We start from the raw sequence: 19,690 nt of genomic DNA, 5'->3' as shown, positions 1-19,690 counted from the left end.
GACAGGCAGTGGAACCCACTTCCTTTAGCTTTATAATCTGGTAATGAGCCACCGAGCCACACGATTGATAAGTATGGAGCCATGATATCAGCATACTCTGTGAATGGATGGCTCTGAGCACTATGCGACTTAACTTCTGAGGTCATCAGTCGCCTAGAACTTAGAACTAATTAAACCTAACTAACCTAAGGGCATCACACACATCCATGCCCGAGGCAGGATTCGAACCTGCGACCGTAGCAGTCCCGCGGTTCCGGACTGCGCGCCTAGAACCACTAGACCACCGCGGCCGGCGTACTGTGAATGGAATCTAACCGGTATACAGTCTGGACCGGTAGACTTGCCTTTTCTGAGTGATTTGAGTTACTTTGTAACGATGAGCATATCTACTTCTTGATTCAAATCCTGGCGTACTTACTTCGTCTTCTTTGATGAAGGAATTTCGGAAAACTGTGGTTTGTAGCTCCGCTTTTATGGCTCTGTCATTGGTATCATAACCAAGAGGGAGTTTAGGTATTGATTGGGTCTTGCCGACGGTGTACTTTACATACTACCAGAATGGCTATGGAATATCTGTCAAATTTCGAGACAGAATTTACGATTTACATGTCAAATCTTAGCTGCCTGTATCCGTTTCCGTTAAATGTTTTAAAACTGTTTGTTTAGCTGTGTTTCTGAAGTATATTCTTTGGCATCGTAAGTTGCGTGTGATGTCATAGGTCATCTTAGGTTTACCATTGTATAAATGTTATATGACTTTCTTAAAGACTGATTCGAGTTGACAAAGTGGGTAATTGTGAATAAAAGATAGGATTGAACTTATGTCCGCCGATGAGGTCATTAGAGACGGAGAACAAGTCCACACTGGAAAAGGTAGCGGAAGGAAATCGGCCGTTCCTTTTCAAAACAACCATACCGGCATTCTCTTTGACCGATTTAGGGAAACAATTTGAAGCATTAATTGGATGGCTGGACAGAGACTTGAACTCAGCTTCTTCTCATCGAGAGTCCGATGTCTTGGATAATTTTGAGATGAGATCTGCTTCTGGTGCAGGTTTTTAATGTATCAGAACGTTTGGTGACAAAGACGTCTTAGAGTACGTAGTGAGCGTTCTGTGTTCTTAGGTTAATCAAAATTCCAGAAACTGACTTAAACTACTCTTACTTCTGAACAGAGTAGATTTTTAAAGTTAAAATTTGAAACACTTTCACCATACAATACAAACATAACGTAAGATAACACTACACTACACACGCATCCATTACACTCTTTTACATTATGCAGATACATATACGACACAACTCTCTCTTCCACAAGTAAAGTGGCCAGTGTGCGCGAAAGTTCTAAAATGGTTCAAATGGCTCTGAGCACTATGGGACTCAACATCTTAGGTCATAAGTCCCCTAGAACTTAGAACTACTTAAACCTAACTAACCTAAGGACATCACACACACCCATGCCCGAGGCAGGATTCGAACCTGTGCGCGAAAGGATAACACACTTTCCGACAGGTGGCTTAACTCACCTTGAGTGCTAACCCAGCCAACGCTATACGACATTTACTTTTATAGCAGCCTTATTAATCACGCCACAGGAATGAACCTGACGACCCTTTACTGGTATAAAAATAGTGCCCTGATTCGATTGCACGTTTTTCGACAGTGGTTTTCTTATGTTTTCTTTGTATTTGTTGCAGTCCTACGGGAACAGTTACGGCGGTACGGGGAGCGAACCGTTCGGACCCGACTCGCCGTATTTTCCCTTCAGCAATCCACCTCGTCGCCAGCCATCAACAGGTAAGTGTGACTTCCATATTGACTAAATTTATCGTCTCCTGTTTTCCGAGATTTGAGTAGATACTTTTCATCATTTTGATGTTCGAACTTCGATTGCAGGATAGCAGGCGAATAATTAGACTTTTGGGGGGATTTACCTCAATATCTGGACTTTGACGAACTGCCGCCTACTAATACAGGGGTATAAAGCTTTATTGTTTAAAATGTGCGTTCACTGCAGTTTCAGTACACGCAGTTCCGGTAAAACACACCTAAAAAGCTCTAAGTAACCAACATAAAGTACTTCCAGCATTTTACTGGCTCTTCATTTTAGTTATAGCGATTTTGCTCTCTTAAGATGAGCAGTATATAAATGGCGACGTATATCTGATCACGTGTTCTGTTGATGACGCCTAGTGTAAAGTGAGGGAAGTCCGAGATAACAAAAAAAGCAGACTATGTGTTTAAATCGAATTGGGAGTTATCTACGTTATCGGGAGAGAATCACACTAATCGCACAAATGACATAGTCAGATAATGTGGGTGATTAGATGAAAGAACCCGATGTTATTTGATATATTAGTGCCTATCAATCACTGGAATCATTAAAAGCTGCCAAATATTTAGGAATATCCATGTGATGCAACTGAAGTTTATATGATGACAATGCGACAGAAATGTAATTATGTGGTCGGCAGATAAGATGAGATCGTGTTGGCCTCTATCTCGCGTTCAAAGGTCGACGTTTCTTTCAGGATTCCGGTCAACAAACCTCGGCCAAAGCCTCTATTTTTTAAGATGAGATTCACTGAAAGAATCCTAAGGTATTGTAATTCGTTCATGAATATCACTAATAAATCTTTTACCCAGAAAATTATTGAGTATTGTTGGTCGATTTCAGCTCCTTAACCAAATTGAATTGACGTAAGAGAAGGAAAATACTTATTTTCGCTACGTGTATGTCGCATAGTAACCGTGAAGGTAAAATTAGACGTATTCGTCTCAAGAGTTATTCACCCTGCACTCACCATCGACGAATAGCATGAGAAGGATGTAAAATATTATTGGTATATAGTGTGCCCTCCACCATATACTGGTGAATGTAGGGAAATGATTACAGTTTCAGACGAGTATGAGCAAAACAGTGTTACATTTTAGTACACTCAGGAGGTGTTGGAATCAGAGAGACCAACTTAGTAGCATACAGCACTTCCTATCGGCGATATTGCGTCGTGTAGTGGAATCCGCTACACAAAGTGGTGCGCAGTCACCCTGACCCGTGACTCCTCAACTGTCTATCACATGTCACATTGAAGGGTCGGGGTTTGGCCCTAGGCACGCGGATCTTGCTCGATGGCGCCCCTCACGTTCTAAATATGATTAGGCCAGATGACCATAAAAGTACACACTCGTCAGTTGAATGTTCCTCAGACCATTCTGACAAAATACGGAAGTGATTGTGCAGAGCCTGTTTCGCTCATGATATGGATCGCTTGCAGAGGTCTGTACGGGAACAAATGAATGCGCATTACCGGACAGTAGTATTTGAATTGCTTGCCGATGAGAGACGATGGCAGACGTGTGAGGGGCCCCATTTCATCCTGTGTAAACATCACCACACGAGACTGCCACCATCAAACTCCATGGAGCGTGCCCCAATAACAAACCTCTTGCCGTTTTCGACGTTCTCGTATCATCGTGTCGGATTATGCCAACGTGCACCGTAGCTGATCTGTCCATCTGTCCTGGTAATAAAAATAATCAATTGTTTAAAAATGGGAAATGTACAATTACAGAAAACCTGATTCTTGCTTGCTGCTATGCCTTTCGTCGCCTCCATGAGGTAATACGCCTTTTTCGGTTTCTCCTTCGCTCTCTACTCATGCTTGAACCCGGTCATTTTATTTCATTAATTTTTAATAATTCTTTGATGGAGGTTGCCTTTTAGTACGTTTTATGCGGTATCATGTCTTCTTGACGTATGCTTTTGGCAGAAAAGTACGGGAAAGAAGACCGTTATATCTCGTGTTCTGCCTCATAACTCCAGATTACAGCTAGAAAGGAACATCTTGAAGTCTCAGTAGCCTAAACCTGTATTTAACGTCAAGAATTTAGCGTACCTTCAACAATCGTCGCGTTGCAGAGGTTAATCTTAGCACACACAGAATGGCTTACCTTCAAAAAGGAAAATTGAACGGAAAACTAATGTGGTCGCATCCGATCGACAAACGCCGAAGTATTTTTGACATTTAAGCAGTTAAAACAGTGCCTGACATTAAGCAAAGGTGAAATAGAAAACACAGCAGACTGTTTAAAAATTGTGTGAACAGTAATGCAGTAGTTGTTTAAGGGAGAAATATTTTTGTTGGAAGAAAGATAGCGGAGCAGCTACAACCTGCGTAATTTTACCGAGAAATTAATCGAAACAAATTTGGCATGTGTGAAAATAAAAGTTCGTCGCGCACAAATTACTTTTAACCGTCCGCTGCCCGCAATGGCGCACTGATAACATTATAGTTCTTCAAATGTAAACACGATTAGGAAAGATTTTAGCTTTATATATGCATAGCCATAAATTAACATATCCACATTCTTCTTCTTCTTTCGATTTCGGCCATCTTTGGACCACGTTCAACAATTCACTTGCCCGGCTTTTTGATCTTTTTTTCTCTCTTCCCAATATTTCCTCATCATTTTCGAGTGGTTCCTCCTCCGCTCTTCCGACCATTTCCTGTTATTATTCTTTAGTTTCGTTTCTTCTGGAAAACACTTAATTTCGTTCACTATTTGTCTAAACTTTTCCCTGTCCCTGATTGACTCACGGGTGACATTAAAATAGGCCAAATCCTTTTTCACCATCTGTATCCATTTATTGTTGGTTTTTTCGTTCCTGTTACTATGTTCAAACACTTTTCTTGTTAGTCTGTTTCCATCCATCCTCGACAGGTGACCATAAAACGTTAGTCTGCGTTTACGCATTGCCTCACTCACTTTCTCAATAGTTTTGTATATTTCCTTATTACTCTTTAGCTTGTACTCTTCCCCAATCTTTCTCGGTCCTAATATTTTTCTCAAATTTTCCTTTCTTTCTTTTCCATGTTTTCTATTTCCCCCTTTTTGTTAAGAGTTAGGCACTCCGATGCATACAGGCATTCTGGTCTAATGACAGTTTTATAATGTCTTAATTTAGCTTGAATCGAAATGTTTTTTTTGTTATATATGTCTTTGGTTTTTTGAAAAGCAAATTCCATTTTCCTTGCACTCGCCTGGTTTGCACTCTTGTCTAAACCATTCACTTGAATTATTTCACCTAAATACTTAAATTTTTCTACTCTCTTAATATTGCCGTATTTAGTAATAAGATTTTTCTTGTTATTTCTATGATTAGACATATACACGGTTTTTTCAAATGAAATCTGCAGTCCAGCTCTGACCGAAACTTCTTGTAGTTTCTCCAAGTAGTTCTGAGCTATTTCTTCGTTTTCTGTAATTATTGCCAGATCGTCTGCAAAAGCTAAACAGTCCACTTCTATTTTTTCTTTTTTTGTTCCAATTCTGATGTCATTCTTGGTGCCTTTGAGTTCTTCTTTCCATATTCTCAATATCTTTTCCAGTACGCAGTTGAAGAGGATTGGGGATAAACCATCACCTTGTCTAACACCTGTTTTAATTTCGAACTTCCTTGAAATTTCACCCATAAATTTAACTTTGGCCTTACTGTTTGTTAGCGTCTGTTTGATAATTTGAATTGTTTTCTTATCGACCCCAAATTCTTCCAATACTTTCAGTAATGTTTCTCTATCTACCGAGTCGTATGCTTTTTTGAAATCTACAAATACTATTGCAAATCTCTGGCCTCTTGAGATTCTGTAACGAATTAGTGTTTTCAGGTTAAATATTTGTTCAACACAGGATCTACCTTGTCTAAAACCTGCTTGATATTCACCTATTTTTTTATCCAGAACTGGCTCCACGATTTGAAGTAATTTCCTTGACAAAATTTTGTATCCTACTGGTAGTAGCGAGATCCCTCTATAATTATTAACATTCATCTTATCCCCCTTTTTGTGTAGTGGGTGTATCAGGGCACACTGCCAGTCTTCAGGAATTCTTTCTTCGTCCCAGATCTTCTTAAACATATGTTCCAAAACTTGTGGGAGGTTGGTATCCATTATTTTTAGGATTTCTGGTACTATGGAGTCTTCACCTGGGGCTTTATTGTTTTTTAGACTGTGTATTATGTGTTTTATTTCTTCAGCGTCTGGAGGTTTTGACTCGGTATTAGTATTTCGGTGGTTTTCAAAACTCATTTTATATATTTAATGTTTTGAAGTTTCTGGTTGTTGTTGCTTTCGCTGTTGTCGAAATTTATCTTGATCTCCGTTCCAGTGATATCATTTCACTGTCCATCCTGCTAGCTGAGCGGTCAACGCAACGGAATGTCATACCTAACGGCCCGGGTTCGATTCCCTGCTGGGTCCGAGATTTTCTCTGCTCAGGGACTGGGTGTTGTGTTGTCCTTTTCATCATCATTTCAACCCTATCGACACGCAAGTCGCCGAAGTAGCGTCAACTCGAAAGACTTGCACCAGGCGAATGGTCTATCCGACGGGAGGCCCTAGCCACACGGCATTTCCATTTCACTGACAAAAGTTATGCATTCCAAAATCTCTGTTGAAGTCTGTATTTTACTGTCACTTGAAAGTAAACAAGTTGTTTCTGCGATTCAGACATGGGACGCTCTGATCATCTGTCCTGCTCTCTAAACACTAAACTGCACGAAATATATGCGCAGATTTTTTAAGTTACAGTATAATGACGTCTAAAATGGAGGTGTTCAAGACGCAGACTATTATAGTGAGTGGTACTCGCATCTGATTTGGAATTTCACCACACGTAGAAAGGGGCCCAGTGCGGCGCAACCTGCGCTAAAAGGTTCAAATGGTTCAAATGGCTCTGAGCACTATGCGACTTAACTTCTGAGTTCATCAGTCGCCTAGAACTTACAACTTATTAAACCTAACTAAACTAAGGACATCACACAGATCCATGCCCGGGGCAGGATTCGAACCTTCGACCGTAGCGGTCGCTCGGTTCCAGACTGCAGCTCCTAGAACCGCACGGCCACTCCGGCCGGTCCGTGCGCTAAATGACCGGCCATCTGCGCATTCGACACGTGTGTTACAACAGACTTCAATACTGCACATTATTTTGAAACCACGTACTTCGCATGTACAAACAATACCGATGAAATTAACGAACCATGTAAGGATTTGGAAGAAATCAGTATTTTACAGTGATGATAATGCTAACCAGTTCCCGCAGCCTAGATCGCTTACGCTCAATTCGGAGCTTCAAATACTGTCAGCCCTCTGGTCTCGGGTGACGGCGTTCAAACATCGTAAAGCAGATGTCGCGGGTTTGAGTCCTGCCTCGGTCATTGGTATGTGCTTTAAGTGAATCGTTGCTATGTTTGTACTACACTACCGAAAAGAAAATTAGTACACCTGTAAAGATGACGTCGATTTTGATCCAATGTAGCATATGCCACCTAGGGGATAGTTGATGTACTGATAATGGTCTAACGTCATCCGCCAACAGCATAGCTATCAGAGCGTCATCTGTGACTCATCTTCGGGAATGCTCACAGCCAGAAGGCTCAGTGTGGTGTAGACGTGTGAAGCAAGCAGGCAACTACACCACGGAGACGCACTCGTGCTTCCTACAGCCAACTGAGCGAGTTTGAAATGGGTCAAATTGTGCCCTTCCGAGTGGCAAGATGGCCCATTCGGAGAATTGCCATGTACGATGGACGTTCTGCGTCAGTTGTGCAACGATGCTGGTATCAGTGATCATGTGAACATTCTCACACCTTCACACCTGTAGACGAGGTTCTGGACGTCCACGCAACAAAGAGGCCCGTTAGGATCGGTGTATCGTGAGGGCAGCAGTGGCAAATCATACAGGTACCACTGCACAGATAAAAGGGCTTCTGAGCCCAGATGTGTCAGCACGCACTGTTGCAAATCGGTTATTAACAGTGGGACTACGGGCACTCCAACTCTTGCCTATCTTCCACTCACACAACAGTACTGACGTGCATGGCTCGACTGGTGCCGTCAGAGAATCACTTCGAATATGGAATGGCGCGCCGTGGCCTTCAGCGATGAACGCAGGTGCTGCCTGCACGCAAGTGTTGGTCGTTTGCGCGTACGACGTAGACCTGGTGAGCGCCGTCTCGTAGAGTGCATTCTTGCAAGACATACTGGCTCCACCCCAGGTCTAATGTCTGGGGTCCGATAAGCTACAACTCTCGTTCACCTTTGGTGTTTCTGCAGCGGACGCTAACCAACTAACCAGAGCTGGGTACGTGCAGAATGTTGTTAGACTCGTTCTTTTCCCGATCTTGCAACAGGAAGGTTATGTGTTGTTCCAATAGGATTATGCTCGGCCTCACACTACCCGTGAAACTCAACGTGCTCTGTAAGACGTGCAGGAACTTCCCTGACCAGCACGATCTCCGGACTTGGCCCCATTCGAGCACATGTGGGATATGATGGGACGAAGTGACTCGTGCGACTCATCAACCAACAACTCTTACAGAACTACTTGAGCAGGTCGTACACGCGTGGTATAACGGACACTGGGACAGTAATCGCCATCTGTACGACCGACTGGATGTCAGAGTCAGCGATTGCATTGCCGCCTGTGTGTCAGTACCTGGTACCTCAGAACCGCTTGTGCCATTGATCTGTAAATGTAATCAATTCATGAACTCCATATGCACATTTGCATCAACAAATCTTGAGCGAACTGGAAACCTCTAAAAGCGTGTACTACACTATTGGCCATTAAAATTGCTACACCAAAAAGAAATGCAGATGATAAACGGGTATTTATTGGACAAATATACTATACTAGAACTGACATGTGATTACATTTTCACGCAATTTGGGTGCATAGATGCTGAGAAATCAGTACCCATAACAACCACCTCTGGCCGTAATAACGACCCTGATGCGCCTGGGCTTTGAGTCAAATAGAGCTTGGATGGCGTGTACAGGTACATCTGCCCATGCAGCTTCACCACGATACCACAGTTCATCAAGAGTAGTGACTGGCGTATTGTGACGAGCCAGTTGCTCGGCCACCATTGACAAGACGTTTTCAAATGGTGAGAGATCTGGAGTATGTGCTGGCCAGGGCAGCAGTCGAACATTTTCTGTATCCAGAAAGGCCGTACAGGACCTGCAACATGCGGTCGTGCATTATCCTGCTGAAATGTAGGATTTCAGCAGGGGTCGAATGAAGGGCAGAGCCACGGGTCGTAACACATCTGAAATGTAACGTCCACTGTTCAAAGTGCCGTCAATGCGAACAAGAGGTGACCGAGACGTGTAACCAATGGCACCCCATACCATCACGCCGGGTGATACGCCAGTATGGCGATCAAGAATACACGCTTCCAATGTGAGTTCACCTCGATTTCGCCAAACACGGATGCGACCATCATGATGCTGTAAACAGAACCTGGATTCATCCGAAAAAATGACATTTTGCCATTCGTGCACCCAGGTTCGTCGTTGAGTACACCATCGCAGGCGCTCCTGTGTGTGATGCAGCGTCAAGGGTAACCGCAGCCAAGGTCTCCGAGCTGATAGTCCATGCTGCTGCAAACGTCGTCGAACTGTTCGTGCAGATGGTTGTTGTCTTGCAAACGTCCCCATCTGTTGACTCAGGGATCGAGACGTGGCTGCACGATCCGTTACAGCCATGCGGATAAGATGCCTGTCATCTCAACTACTAGCTGCCAAAACTCCCCACTAGTAATACGGCGTTCCGTATTACCCTCCTAAACCTACCGATTCCATATTCTGCTAACAGTCATTGGATCTCGACCAACGCGAGCAGCACTGTCGCGATACGATAAACCACAATCGCGATAGGCTACAGTCCGACCTTTATCAAAGTCGGAAACGTGATGATGGTACGCATTTCTCCTCCTTACACGAGGCATCACAACAATGTTTCACCAGGCAACGCCGGTCAACTGCTGTTTGTGTATGAGAAATCTGTTGGAAACTTTCCTCGTGTCAGCACGTTGTAGGTGTCGCCACCGGCGCCAACCTTGTGTGAATGCTCTGAAAAGCTAATGATTTGCATATCACAGCATATTCTTCCTGTTGGTTAAATTTCGCGTCTGTAGCACATCATCTTCGTGGTGTAGCAATTTTAATGGCCAGTAGTATAATAAAAAATATACGTTACGTTAATATGTGATGACGTATGAGTATCAACATTACAAGATGTGGATGAGCTTGTTGCATATCAGAATAATCAGATGTTAATTTAAAAACGCCAGAAGACGGTAGAAATTTTCATCAACAGGATTTAGGTGGCTGAGAGAAAAATGATTGTGGCATACACTATCTGAAGTATCTTGACAGCCCTACGTGCTGCTGAATTGACCACTACGTCTCACAAGTGGCGGACCCGCTATTATGAAAGCAGGCGGGAAGTATCGTGGTGTCAGTGAAGAAGCTGTAACACCAGAATAGGTCGATCAATGAAGCTCAGTGACTTCGAACATGGACTGGTCCTTATCCGTCACTTGGATAACATCCATTTGGAACTTCAACCTTTCTGAAGCTGCCGAAGTCGATTGTTGGTGATGTGATTTTGAAGCGGAAACGTGAAGGAACAGCCACAGCTACACTACGATCTGGCATACCTAATGTGCTGACGGACAGGAACCGTCGAGCGTTCCGGAGAGTGCTTGTAAAAAATCACATCAAAACAGCAGAAGCAGTCACTCGTGAATTCCAAAATGCTGCCAACAGTCCAGTGACTGTTAAAAATTAGTGGGGCACAGTGGTCGAGCAGATCCTCATACCACACATTTCTTAAGTCAGTGCTAAGCAACGCTTGAAGTGGTGTAAAGAGCATCAGCACTGGACAGTGGATGAGTGGAAATGAGTGATTTGATTGGTGAATCACGTTATATTTAGTGGCAATCCTGAGGAAAGGTTTGGGTCTGATGAATGGCTGGAGAACACTACTTGCCGCCATATGTCACGAGTGAAGTACGAAAGGGGTACTGTAGCGATATAGGGATGTTCTGTCGAGGTTTGAGCGGAGTCCCCTTATTGCGCTTAAGAAAACGCTGAGTGTTGAAGGATATGAAGACATTTAACAGCATTGGGTACTGCGTATAGTAGAAGTACAGTTCGGAGACTATGATTGTGTCAGCATGACTGTGCAGCCTGTTATGAAGCAGCGTATGTGAGGTAACGGTTTGTGGATAATAACGCTCCTGAAACGGAGTCGCCTGCCAAGAGTCCCGACGTGAACTCAGTAGAGCACATTTAGGATAAGTTAGAATGTCGATTTCGCTCCAGACCCGAGCGTTCAATACGGCTGGCTATCTTTTCTGGTTTCGGGTCATGAGAAAAGATGGGCTGAAATCCCTCCACAGACATTCAGATTACTCACTGAAAGCGTCCTCAGCAGAGTCATAATGATGAAGGGTGGCCGGCCTCTGTGGCCGAGCGGTTTAGGCGCTTCAGTCAGGAACCGCACGACCGCTACGGTCGCAGGTTCGAATCCTGCCTCGGTCATGGATGTGTGTGATGTCCTTAGGTTAGTTAGGTTTAAGTAGTTCTAAGTTCTGGGGGACTGATGACCTCAGATGTTAATTCCCATAGTGCTCAGAGCCATTTGAACCATTTGAACGAAGGGTGGACACACAGGCATCTGCAATAAACTGATTCACTTAACGCACAACGCTTACACATTGCGACAGAAAAAAGCCATTTTAAGGAATTGAGGAAAGCCTTTCCAGTTAACCGAATCAACAGTTCCTCGTGTTCTCTGAGCCAAAAGTGCTATAAAGCTCTGTACGAGGTTTGTTCAAAAAGGAGGGTGACTTTATATTTTTATGGAACAAATATTTATTTATTCCTCAATTTTTATTTATTCGTCAATGTTCATGTTTTCCGCTTCAAAGTAGTTTCCCTCAGATACTATATGCTTGTGCCAACGCTTCTTTCAATCCTCGAAGCACTTCTCATAAGTACTTTTTGGTATAGCCTAGGGTACTTACAGCGATGCAGTTTTTATTTGCTCAGTTGTTGAAAATCTTCGTCTTTCATAGGTCTCTTCAGTTCTGGGAACAGGAAAAAGTCGCAGGGGGCCAAATCCGGTGAATATGGTGGCTTGAGGTATGATTGTCGTGTTGTTTTTGGCCAAAAAATCTCTCATAAGCAACGATGAATGATCAGGTGCATTATTGTGATGCAAAAGCCATGAACTGTTTTTCCACAATTCCGGATGTTTTTTGCGTATTGCATCTCGCCAACGGCGCATAACGTCAAAGTAATACTCCTCATTGACCGTGCGACCTTGAGGCAAAAATTCTTGATGCACTACATCACGGTAATTAAAAAAAAAAAGTAAGCAGAACTTTGACGTTTGATCGAACTTGGCGTACTCTTTTCGGTCTTGGCTCTCCGGTATGTTTCAATTGGGACGATTGGGCTTTGGTTTCGTCTTCATAACCGTAAACCCATGTCTCGTCGTTATGACCCTTTTGAGCAAATCAGGATCATCACTGAAGTCATTCAAGAGCTCCTGATCGATGTTTATGCGACGGCTTTTCTGATCAAAATTGAGAAGCTTTGGAACAAACTTCGCTGACACACGTCTCATGCTCAAAACGTCCGACAAAATTGCGTGACACGAGCCGACCGATATGCCAACTTCCTCAGCAACTTCTCTTGCGGTAATACGACAATTTTCCAAAACAATTTTCTTCGCAGCTTCGACGTTATCCTTCTGTTGTTGATTTGCTGGGGCGTCCAGAGCGAGATTCGTCATTGGCATCTTCTCGGCCATCTTGGATGAGCTTGTACCACTTGTAAACATTTCTTTTTTTTACTTACAGCGGACACACTGTATGCCACGGTCTACATTTCAAGTCCCTTAGAGCCGTTGATTCCATTTTTCACACAAAATTTGATGCAAATTTTTTGCTCCATTTTTTATAATAATCGAAAATCGCCGACCACCCTAAAACACGTCTAACTTTTCTATCTGTCAAAAACAACCGAAGTGTGCTGTACACTTGAAACTGTGAACATATGTACGGGACATGTGTATCAACATAAAAAAATCGATAATCGAATGTACGTTGCCCGCGCAATTTGAGAAGTCACCTTACTTTTTGAGCAACCCTCGCATTTTGCAGTGGTTCTGGAATTTAGTGAGCGTCAATGTTATATGAGTCCATTTGCAACTTTCTATTTTGTTTCCGGTTGGACGGTTGGAACTGTGTCAGTCAGGTGCCTATGGAGAGCATTCCTCACGAAGTGATTTAATCGATGCGCAGCGTTTGTTGGCAAGTGTTTTTTCACATATCGTGCTCTTTGGTATTGTTCATCTGTACTCATTGTAATCGCAATATCTAGGGAAGTGGTTTCATCACGTCGATCTGTTGTGAATAATAACGGTATAGGGCAGTATCCGCTTAATTCTGAACATCCATGTTCCTAAAGCAATGCTGCCAAAACTCGCTACTGCGAACGAAACCGACCCCACCATGACCGTTGTTTCAATGAGTCTGGATGGGCAGTTAGGTGTCCGTATTTCCCTCGAAATAAATGATTGTCGGCAATTACTGTGTACAGATAAGGGTAACTTACCTTTGGAGAGAACTGCTCGATTCGCATGTAGTCGTACTAAACGCTTATATTTCCTTTGACGCGATGTTGGTGCTTTTGGTACGCTGACGTTGCAACACGTGTGAGCTGCTCTTGTAGATAGATTGACAGCCACCGAGTTTGCAAGCGTAAGCTTGGATGAGATGCCTGTCTTTCTTGGAGCTCTTTCGCGACATCATCACTCGCCACTTACCAGTATTATTTGTAGTCCTGCCGCGCGGGATTAGCCGAGCAGCCGGCCGCGGTGGTCTAGCGATTCTGGCGCTGCAGTCCGGAACCGTGGGACTGCTACGGTCGCAGGTTCGAATTCTGCCTCGGGCATGGATGTGTGTGATGTCCTTAGGTTAGTTAGGTTTAAGTAGTTCTAAGTTCTAGAAGACTTATGACCTCAGATGTTGAGTCCCATAGTGCTCAGAGCCATTTTTGATTAGCCGAGCAGTCTAGAGGCGCTGCAGTCATGGACTGTGCGGCTGGTCCCGGCGGAGGTTCGAGTCCTCCCTTGGGTATGGGTGTGTGTGTGTTTGTCCTTAGGATAATTTAGGTTAAATAGTGTGTAAGCGTAGGGACTGATGACCTTAGCAGTTAAGTCCCATAAGATTTCACACACATTTGAACATTTTTTGTAGTCCTGACTTCAACTCGTCATGAGGTATTGCGTCTAGTAGCAATTGCTAGATGGCTTCTTAACACAAGATTTCTTTAATTATGAGAGGGGGAGAAAACTTTACATTTTTATCCATAATTTGTGGGGCATTGCAGTGAGCAGAACTATCAGAAATGTGCTCGCCGATGCTATTAAAAACCCAGATGACGATAGGTAACTGCCTGAAAGACACACTTCCGCTATAACTTGAGTCACTCCAGCGCAAAACTTTCGAGCCCAGAAAAGTAGAACCGCGCGCTTAACGTGTTGAGCCAAAGCAGCTGGCAGGTTCTGCAGGTGTTCAGCAGTTAGACAGACTGCCGGAGAACGTCTGCCATTAGTTTTATGTCTTAGCCTTCTAAAAGGTATTGCCGCTAGCTATTCTTTCACCACGCTGTGTTGATTTGTTTCTGTGTTCATTTATTGGAGACCAGTACCTACCTCAACTGGTTTCGCTGCTAACGGTTCATATATATATAACTCATCTTCTTGATAGTGGATGCACTACCTAAAAGGAACCAAGGACAAAAAGTGTCCTTCTTTAATTTTTCTAATTTCGGCTACCAGTTAATGCTGTAACATTATTTTCTGAAACTTCAGTCCTGTTTCATGTTCGGTGTTCAGCGTATTATTCAAAATATTTTCTGTGATTTTTTGCGAGGCAGTTACAGGGTGGCTCAGAAGTCCGTTAACATTTCAAAATGCACTAATTCATGTAAGAATGTCGGTATAGAGGTAAAACATGACACATGCTTTTTGGTGAAACCAAAAACGAATGCGAAACCGGCCAGCAGATGGCGCTGGACAGCAAAAACTCAGTGACGCCTCAAGAAAATCGTGTGTAAAATGAGCTGTAGTGTGAGGGGGAGTCCCAGCAGTCGCGGCATGTTGACTTTACCAGAAAAGGCAGAATGGCGCTCCACCCCATTCTGCTATACCTGTGAAAGATCTCTCTCGTTTAGTGAGGATCGCGTGCTGACCCGCCACTTCCGTCATGCTTGTCCCAGGTCCGCAGGCCTCAATGCGTGTGATTGTTGATTGTGGGGTTACTTGAAGTCGCAAGCCTAATGCGATCGCCCAGCTCATTAGGGATGCTGAAAGACAGCATCCGGTGGCAATTTCTCACCCTATCTCCTGATAAGCTGTACAGTGCTGTTGACAGCATTGTCCCTTGACTACAAGTATTGTTGATGAGTGACGGCCGACGGCGTTTGTTATAAAGAACATAGTTTTGGCTAAAAATCAATTGTTATGCTAATTATTGCTTTTGTATCTATAAGAGATGTGTTTCACAGTAACGAAGATGAGCAAGTGTTCATATCTATTAAGGTATGCACTTCACACTGCTTTTTACTAGACTGTTTTTTTCTTCTCGTCCATACAACTACCTCTCAAAATATTGAAAGCTTACACGTTCCACTATACAATATGTGATCAAAAGTATCCGGACACCTTGCTGAAAATGACTTACAAGTTCGTGGCGCCCTCCATTGGTAATGCTGGAATTCAATATGGTGTTGGCCCACCCTTAGCCTTGATGACAGCTTCCACTCTCGCAGGCATACGTCCAATCAGGTGCTGGAAGGTTTCTTGGGGAATGACAGCCCATTCATCACGGAGTGCTGCACTGAGGAGAGGTATTTATGCCGGTCGGTGAGGCCTGGCACGAAGTCGGCGTTCCAAAAGATCCCAAAGGTGTTCTATTGGATTCAGGCCAGGGCTCTGTGCAGTTCAGCCCATTACAAGGAAGTTATTGTCGTGTAACCACTCCGCTACAGGCGGTGCATTATGTAAAGGTGCTCGATCGTGTTGAAAGATGCAGTCGCCATCCCCGAATAGCTCTTCAACATTGGGAAGCAAAAAGGTGCTTGAAACATCAATGTAGGCCTGTGCTGTGATAGTGCCACGCAAAACAACAATGAGTGCAAGCTCCCTCCATAAAAAACACGACCACACCATAACAGCACCGCCTCCGAATTTTACTGTTGGCACTACACACACTGGCAGATGACATTCACCGGGCATTCGTCATACCCACACCCTGCCATCGGATCGCCACATTGTGTACCGTGATTCGTCACTCCTCACAACGTTTTTCCACTGTTCAATCGTCGAATTTTTACGCTCCTTACACCAAGCGAATTGTCGTTTGGCATTTACCGGCGTGATGTGTGGCTTATGAGCAGCCGCTCGACCTTGACATCCAAGTTTTCCCACATCCCGCGTACCTGTCATAGTTATTGCAGTGGATCCTGATGCCGTTTGGAATTCCTGTGTGATGGTCTGATAGATGTCTGCCTATTACACATTACGACCCTCTTCAACGATCGGCGGTCTCTGTCAGTCAACAGATGAGGTCGGCCTGTATGCTTCTGTGCTGTCCCTTCGCGTTTCCACTTCACTATCACATCGGACACAGGACCTAGGAATGTTTGGGAGTGTGGACACAAGTGACCCCAATCACCTGACCACGTTCGTGAGTTCCCCGGAGCGCCCAATTCTGCTCTCTCACGATGTCTGATGATTACTGAGGTGGCTGATATGGAGTACCTGACAGTAGGTGGCAGCTCAATTCACCTAATATGAAAACCGTATGTTTTTTTTTTTTGGGGGGGGGGGGGGTCCGGATACTTGCGATCACATAGTGTACGAGATTTGTTTCACAGTTATCGAAGATGAAGAAGTGCACGTAGCTCTTCAGGTATGCATTTTACAGCCCTTGTTTACTAGACTTTTTTCTTGTAATATTGTGTACTTTCAGCTCTATGCGTTTACGCCATTAATTATGATACACCATGTGAACTTTGCTTACCGCGTCACGTGACTACGTCAGCAGGCCGTATTAATTCTCGCGGTGGGCACTGGTTATAACGTTTTGGTTCGTCAGTGTGTTTCGTATGAAAGAATACAAACAGTTTTTGTCATGCCGTGGATCAGTATAGTTCTTTGTCTATCTGAAAACAATCTCTTAAATATCATTATATCAGTTTTGCTTTCAATGTTTCATAAACCATGGACGGCAAACGGTAAATGAAACAAAAAATCCATTTTTTTACAAATGAATTGAGATTTATTTGTTACAGAATTGTTCCACCAACTCGTAGGTACATCTGTATACTATGCAAGAATCTTTCACTCTGAACCAACAGCATGCTAATTAATTACACTTCCACATTCGTTTATTCATCAAAATCATAAATAAAGTTGTAACACCACGCATAAATCGTTAGAAAGGAATGAAATATAGAATTCATAGTTCACCTCTACAGACTACAAACGGATCGACGACTGACGGAATCCCATATATTTCTATGGCCTACGTGTCAGAAGAATCCACATGTCAAAAGAGAAACGGTACCAACCGTATAAAGTAATTGTTTGAGCATGGAAGACCATTCATCCAAGTAGAAGTACGCTTTGAACTAAATGTTATTAGATCGGTGCGTAAGTTCGCAGTGTTTTTGTTTTGCGTGTTAGTATTCCGGTTGCTATGAGTTTATTTATCTATTGTCATTTTTTATTTGTAGGTCACTGTTGCTATTTGAGTTTGCATATTGTCATTTTATCATTTGGAGAGAGTGAGTGGAGCAGTGGGCGCTAGAAAGTGGAGGGCAAGTGGAGAAATCGGAGCATTTCCGACATATTCTTCTGTTTGTGTTTAGTAGAGGAGTGACAGCAGCGGAGGCTGCCGGAAACATTTGCGCCGTATATGGGGACAGTGCCATTGGACAGAGCACAGGAAGAAAATGGTGTTCTCGTTTTAAGGAGGATCCTTTTGACATTAGCGACTCTCCACATTCAGGAAGACCTTCGGGGTTTGATGAAGATCGTTTAAACGCATTAATCCACAATGAGCCACGTCAGTGTATTCGAAAACTGGCAAATGTTATGAACTGTGACCTTTCCATCATCGTGAGACATTTGCATGCAGTGGGGAAGGTCCAAAAATATAGTTTATGGATAACGCATGCTCTAAACCAAACTCAGCCATATGAACATCTCCGCTTGCTCGCCATCAATTGGCTCGTGAATAACACCAACCATTCGTGTCCTGTGTCGTTACTGTTGACAAGGAATGGTGTCTTTATGCTAACATAAGGGAAATAAAGGAATCGCTGAGCCCAAACAAAGCAGCAACTCCCCGTACAAAGACCTGCGCCCATCCACGAAAGCTTATGTTATGCTTCTGGTGTAACAGCGGTGATGTGGTGTACTACGAATTGCCCCTCTATGTGTAACCATCGCTGCTGACATTTATTGTCAGCAACTGAGACGTCCTGCATACGGAATCCAAGAACAACGTCTCGAAGACTGCGTGAAGTGATGGTACTCCACGATAACGCCCGCCCGCATTTTGCTAGACCGTCAAAAAACCTGTTCAGGAGGTCGGTTGGGAAGTCATTCCGCACCCATCGTGTTCCCTGATCTTGCGCCCTCAGATTTTCACCCCTTCCTCCCTCAATCGAACAACCTTCAACGAACTTCCTTTCTGGATGAAAATGCGCTCCGAACATGGCTCGACGAGTTCTTCGCCTCGAAACCACCTGATTTGTACAGTCGCGGCATCCAGAAATTTACACCAGCGTTGACAGACTGTTGTAAAGAGTCAAGGAGAATACACACTACTGGCCATTAAAATTGCTACACCACGAAGATGACGTGCTACGAACGCAAAATTTAACCGGCAGGAAGAATATGCTGTGATATGCAAATGATTAGCTTTTCAGAGCATTCACACAAGGTTGGCGCCGGTGGCGACACCTACAACGTGCTGACACGAGGAAAGTTTCCAACCGATTTCTCATACACAAACAGCAGTTGACCGGCGTTGCCTGGTGAAACGTTGTTGTGATGCCTCGTGTAAGGAGGAGAAATTAGTACCATCACGTTTCCGACTTTGATAAAGGTCGGATTGTAGCCTATCGCGATTGCGGTTTATCGTATCTTGACATTGCTGCTCGCGTTGGTCGAGATCCAATGACTGTTACCAGAATATGGAATCGGTGGGTTCAGGAGGGTAATTCGGAACGCCGTGCTGGATCCCAACGGTCTCGTATCACTAGTAGTCGAGATAACAGGCATCTTATCAGCATGGCTGTAACGGATCGTGCAGCCACGTCTCGATCCCTGACTCAACAGATGGGGATGTTTGCAAGACTGCAACCATCTGCACGAACAGTTCGATGACGTTTGCAGCATCATGGACTATCAGCTCGGAGACCATGGCTGCGGTTATCCTTGACGCTGCATCACGGACAGGAGCGCCTGCGATGGTGTACTCAACGACGAACCTGGGTGCACGAATGGCAAAACGTCTTTTTTTTCGGATGAATCCAGGTTCTGTTTACAGCTTCATGATGGTCGCACATTGGAAGCGTGTATTCGTCATCGCCATACTGGTGTATCACCCAGCGAGACGGTATGGGGTGCCATTGGTTACACGTCTCGGTCACCTCTTGTTCGCACTGACGGCCCTTCGAACAGTGGACGTTACATTTCAGATGTGTTACGACCCGTGGCTCTACCCTTCATTCGATACCTGCTGAAACCCAAC

General features: G+C 44.0%; 1 protein-coding gene across 2 annotated transcripts in view; it reads left to right on the top strand.

Annotated features, from left to right (window-relative positions):
- LOC126184920 (transcription factor 12) overlaps positions 1-19,690 on the top strand; it is a 742,430-nt gene that overhangs the window by 208,239 nt on the left and 514,501 nt on the right. For both annotated transcript variants that reach the window (XM_049927589.1, XM_049927588.1), the window contains exon 3: positions 1,698-1,797. In XM_049927589.1, the coding sequence (XP_049783546.1) occupies positions 1,698-1,797 (100 nt within the window). The remainder of the gene's footprint in view (positions 1-1,697; positions 1,798-19,690) is intronic.

Source organism: Schistocerca cancellata, chromosome 4 (assembly GCF_023864275.1).
Source record: "Schistocerca cancellata isolate TAMUIC-IGC-003103 chromosome 4, iqSchCanc2.1, whole genome shotgun sequence".
Lineage (NCBI taxonomy): Eukaryota > Metazoa > Arthropoda > Insecta > Orthoptera > Acrididae > Schistocerca > Schistocerca cancellata.
The sequence above is the reverse complement of the archived record's forward strand: the minus strand, read 5'-3'. Positions and strand labels throughout refer to the sequence as shown.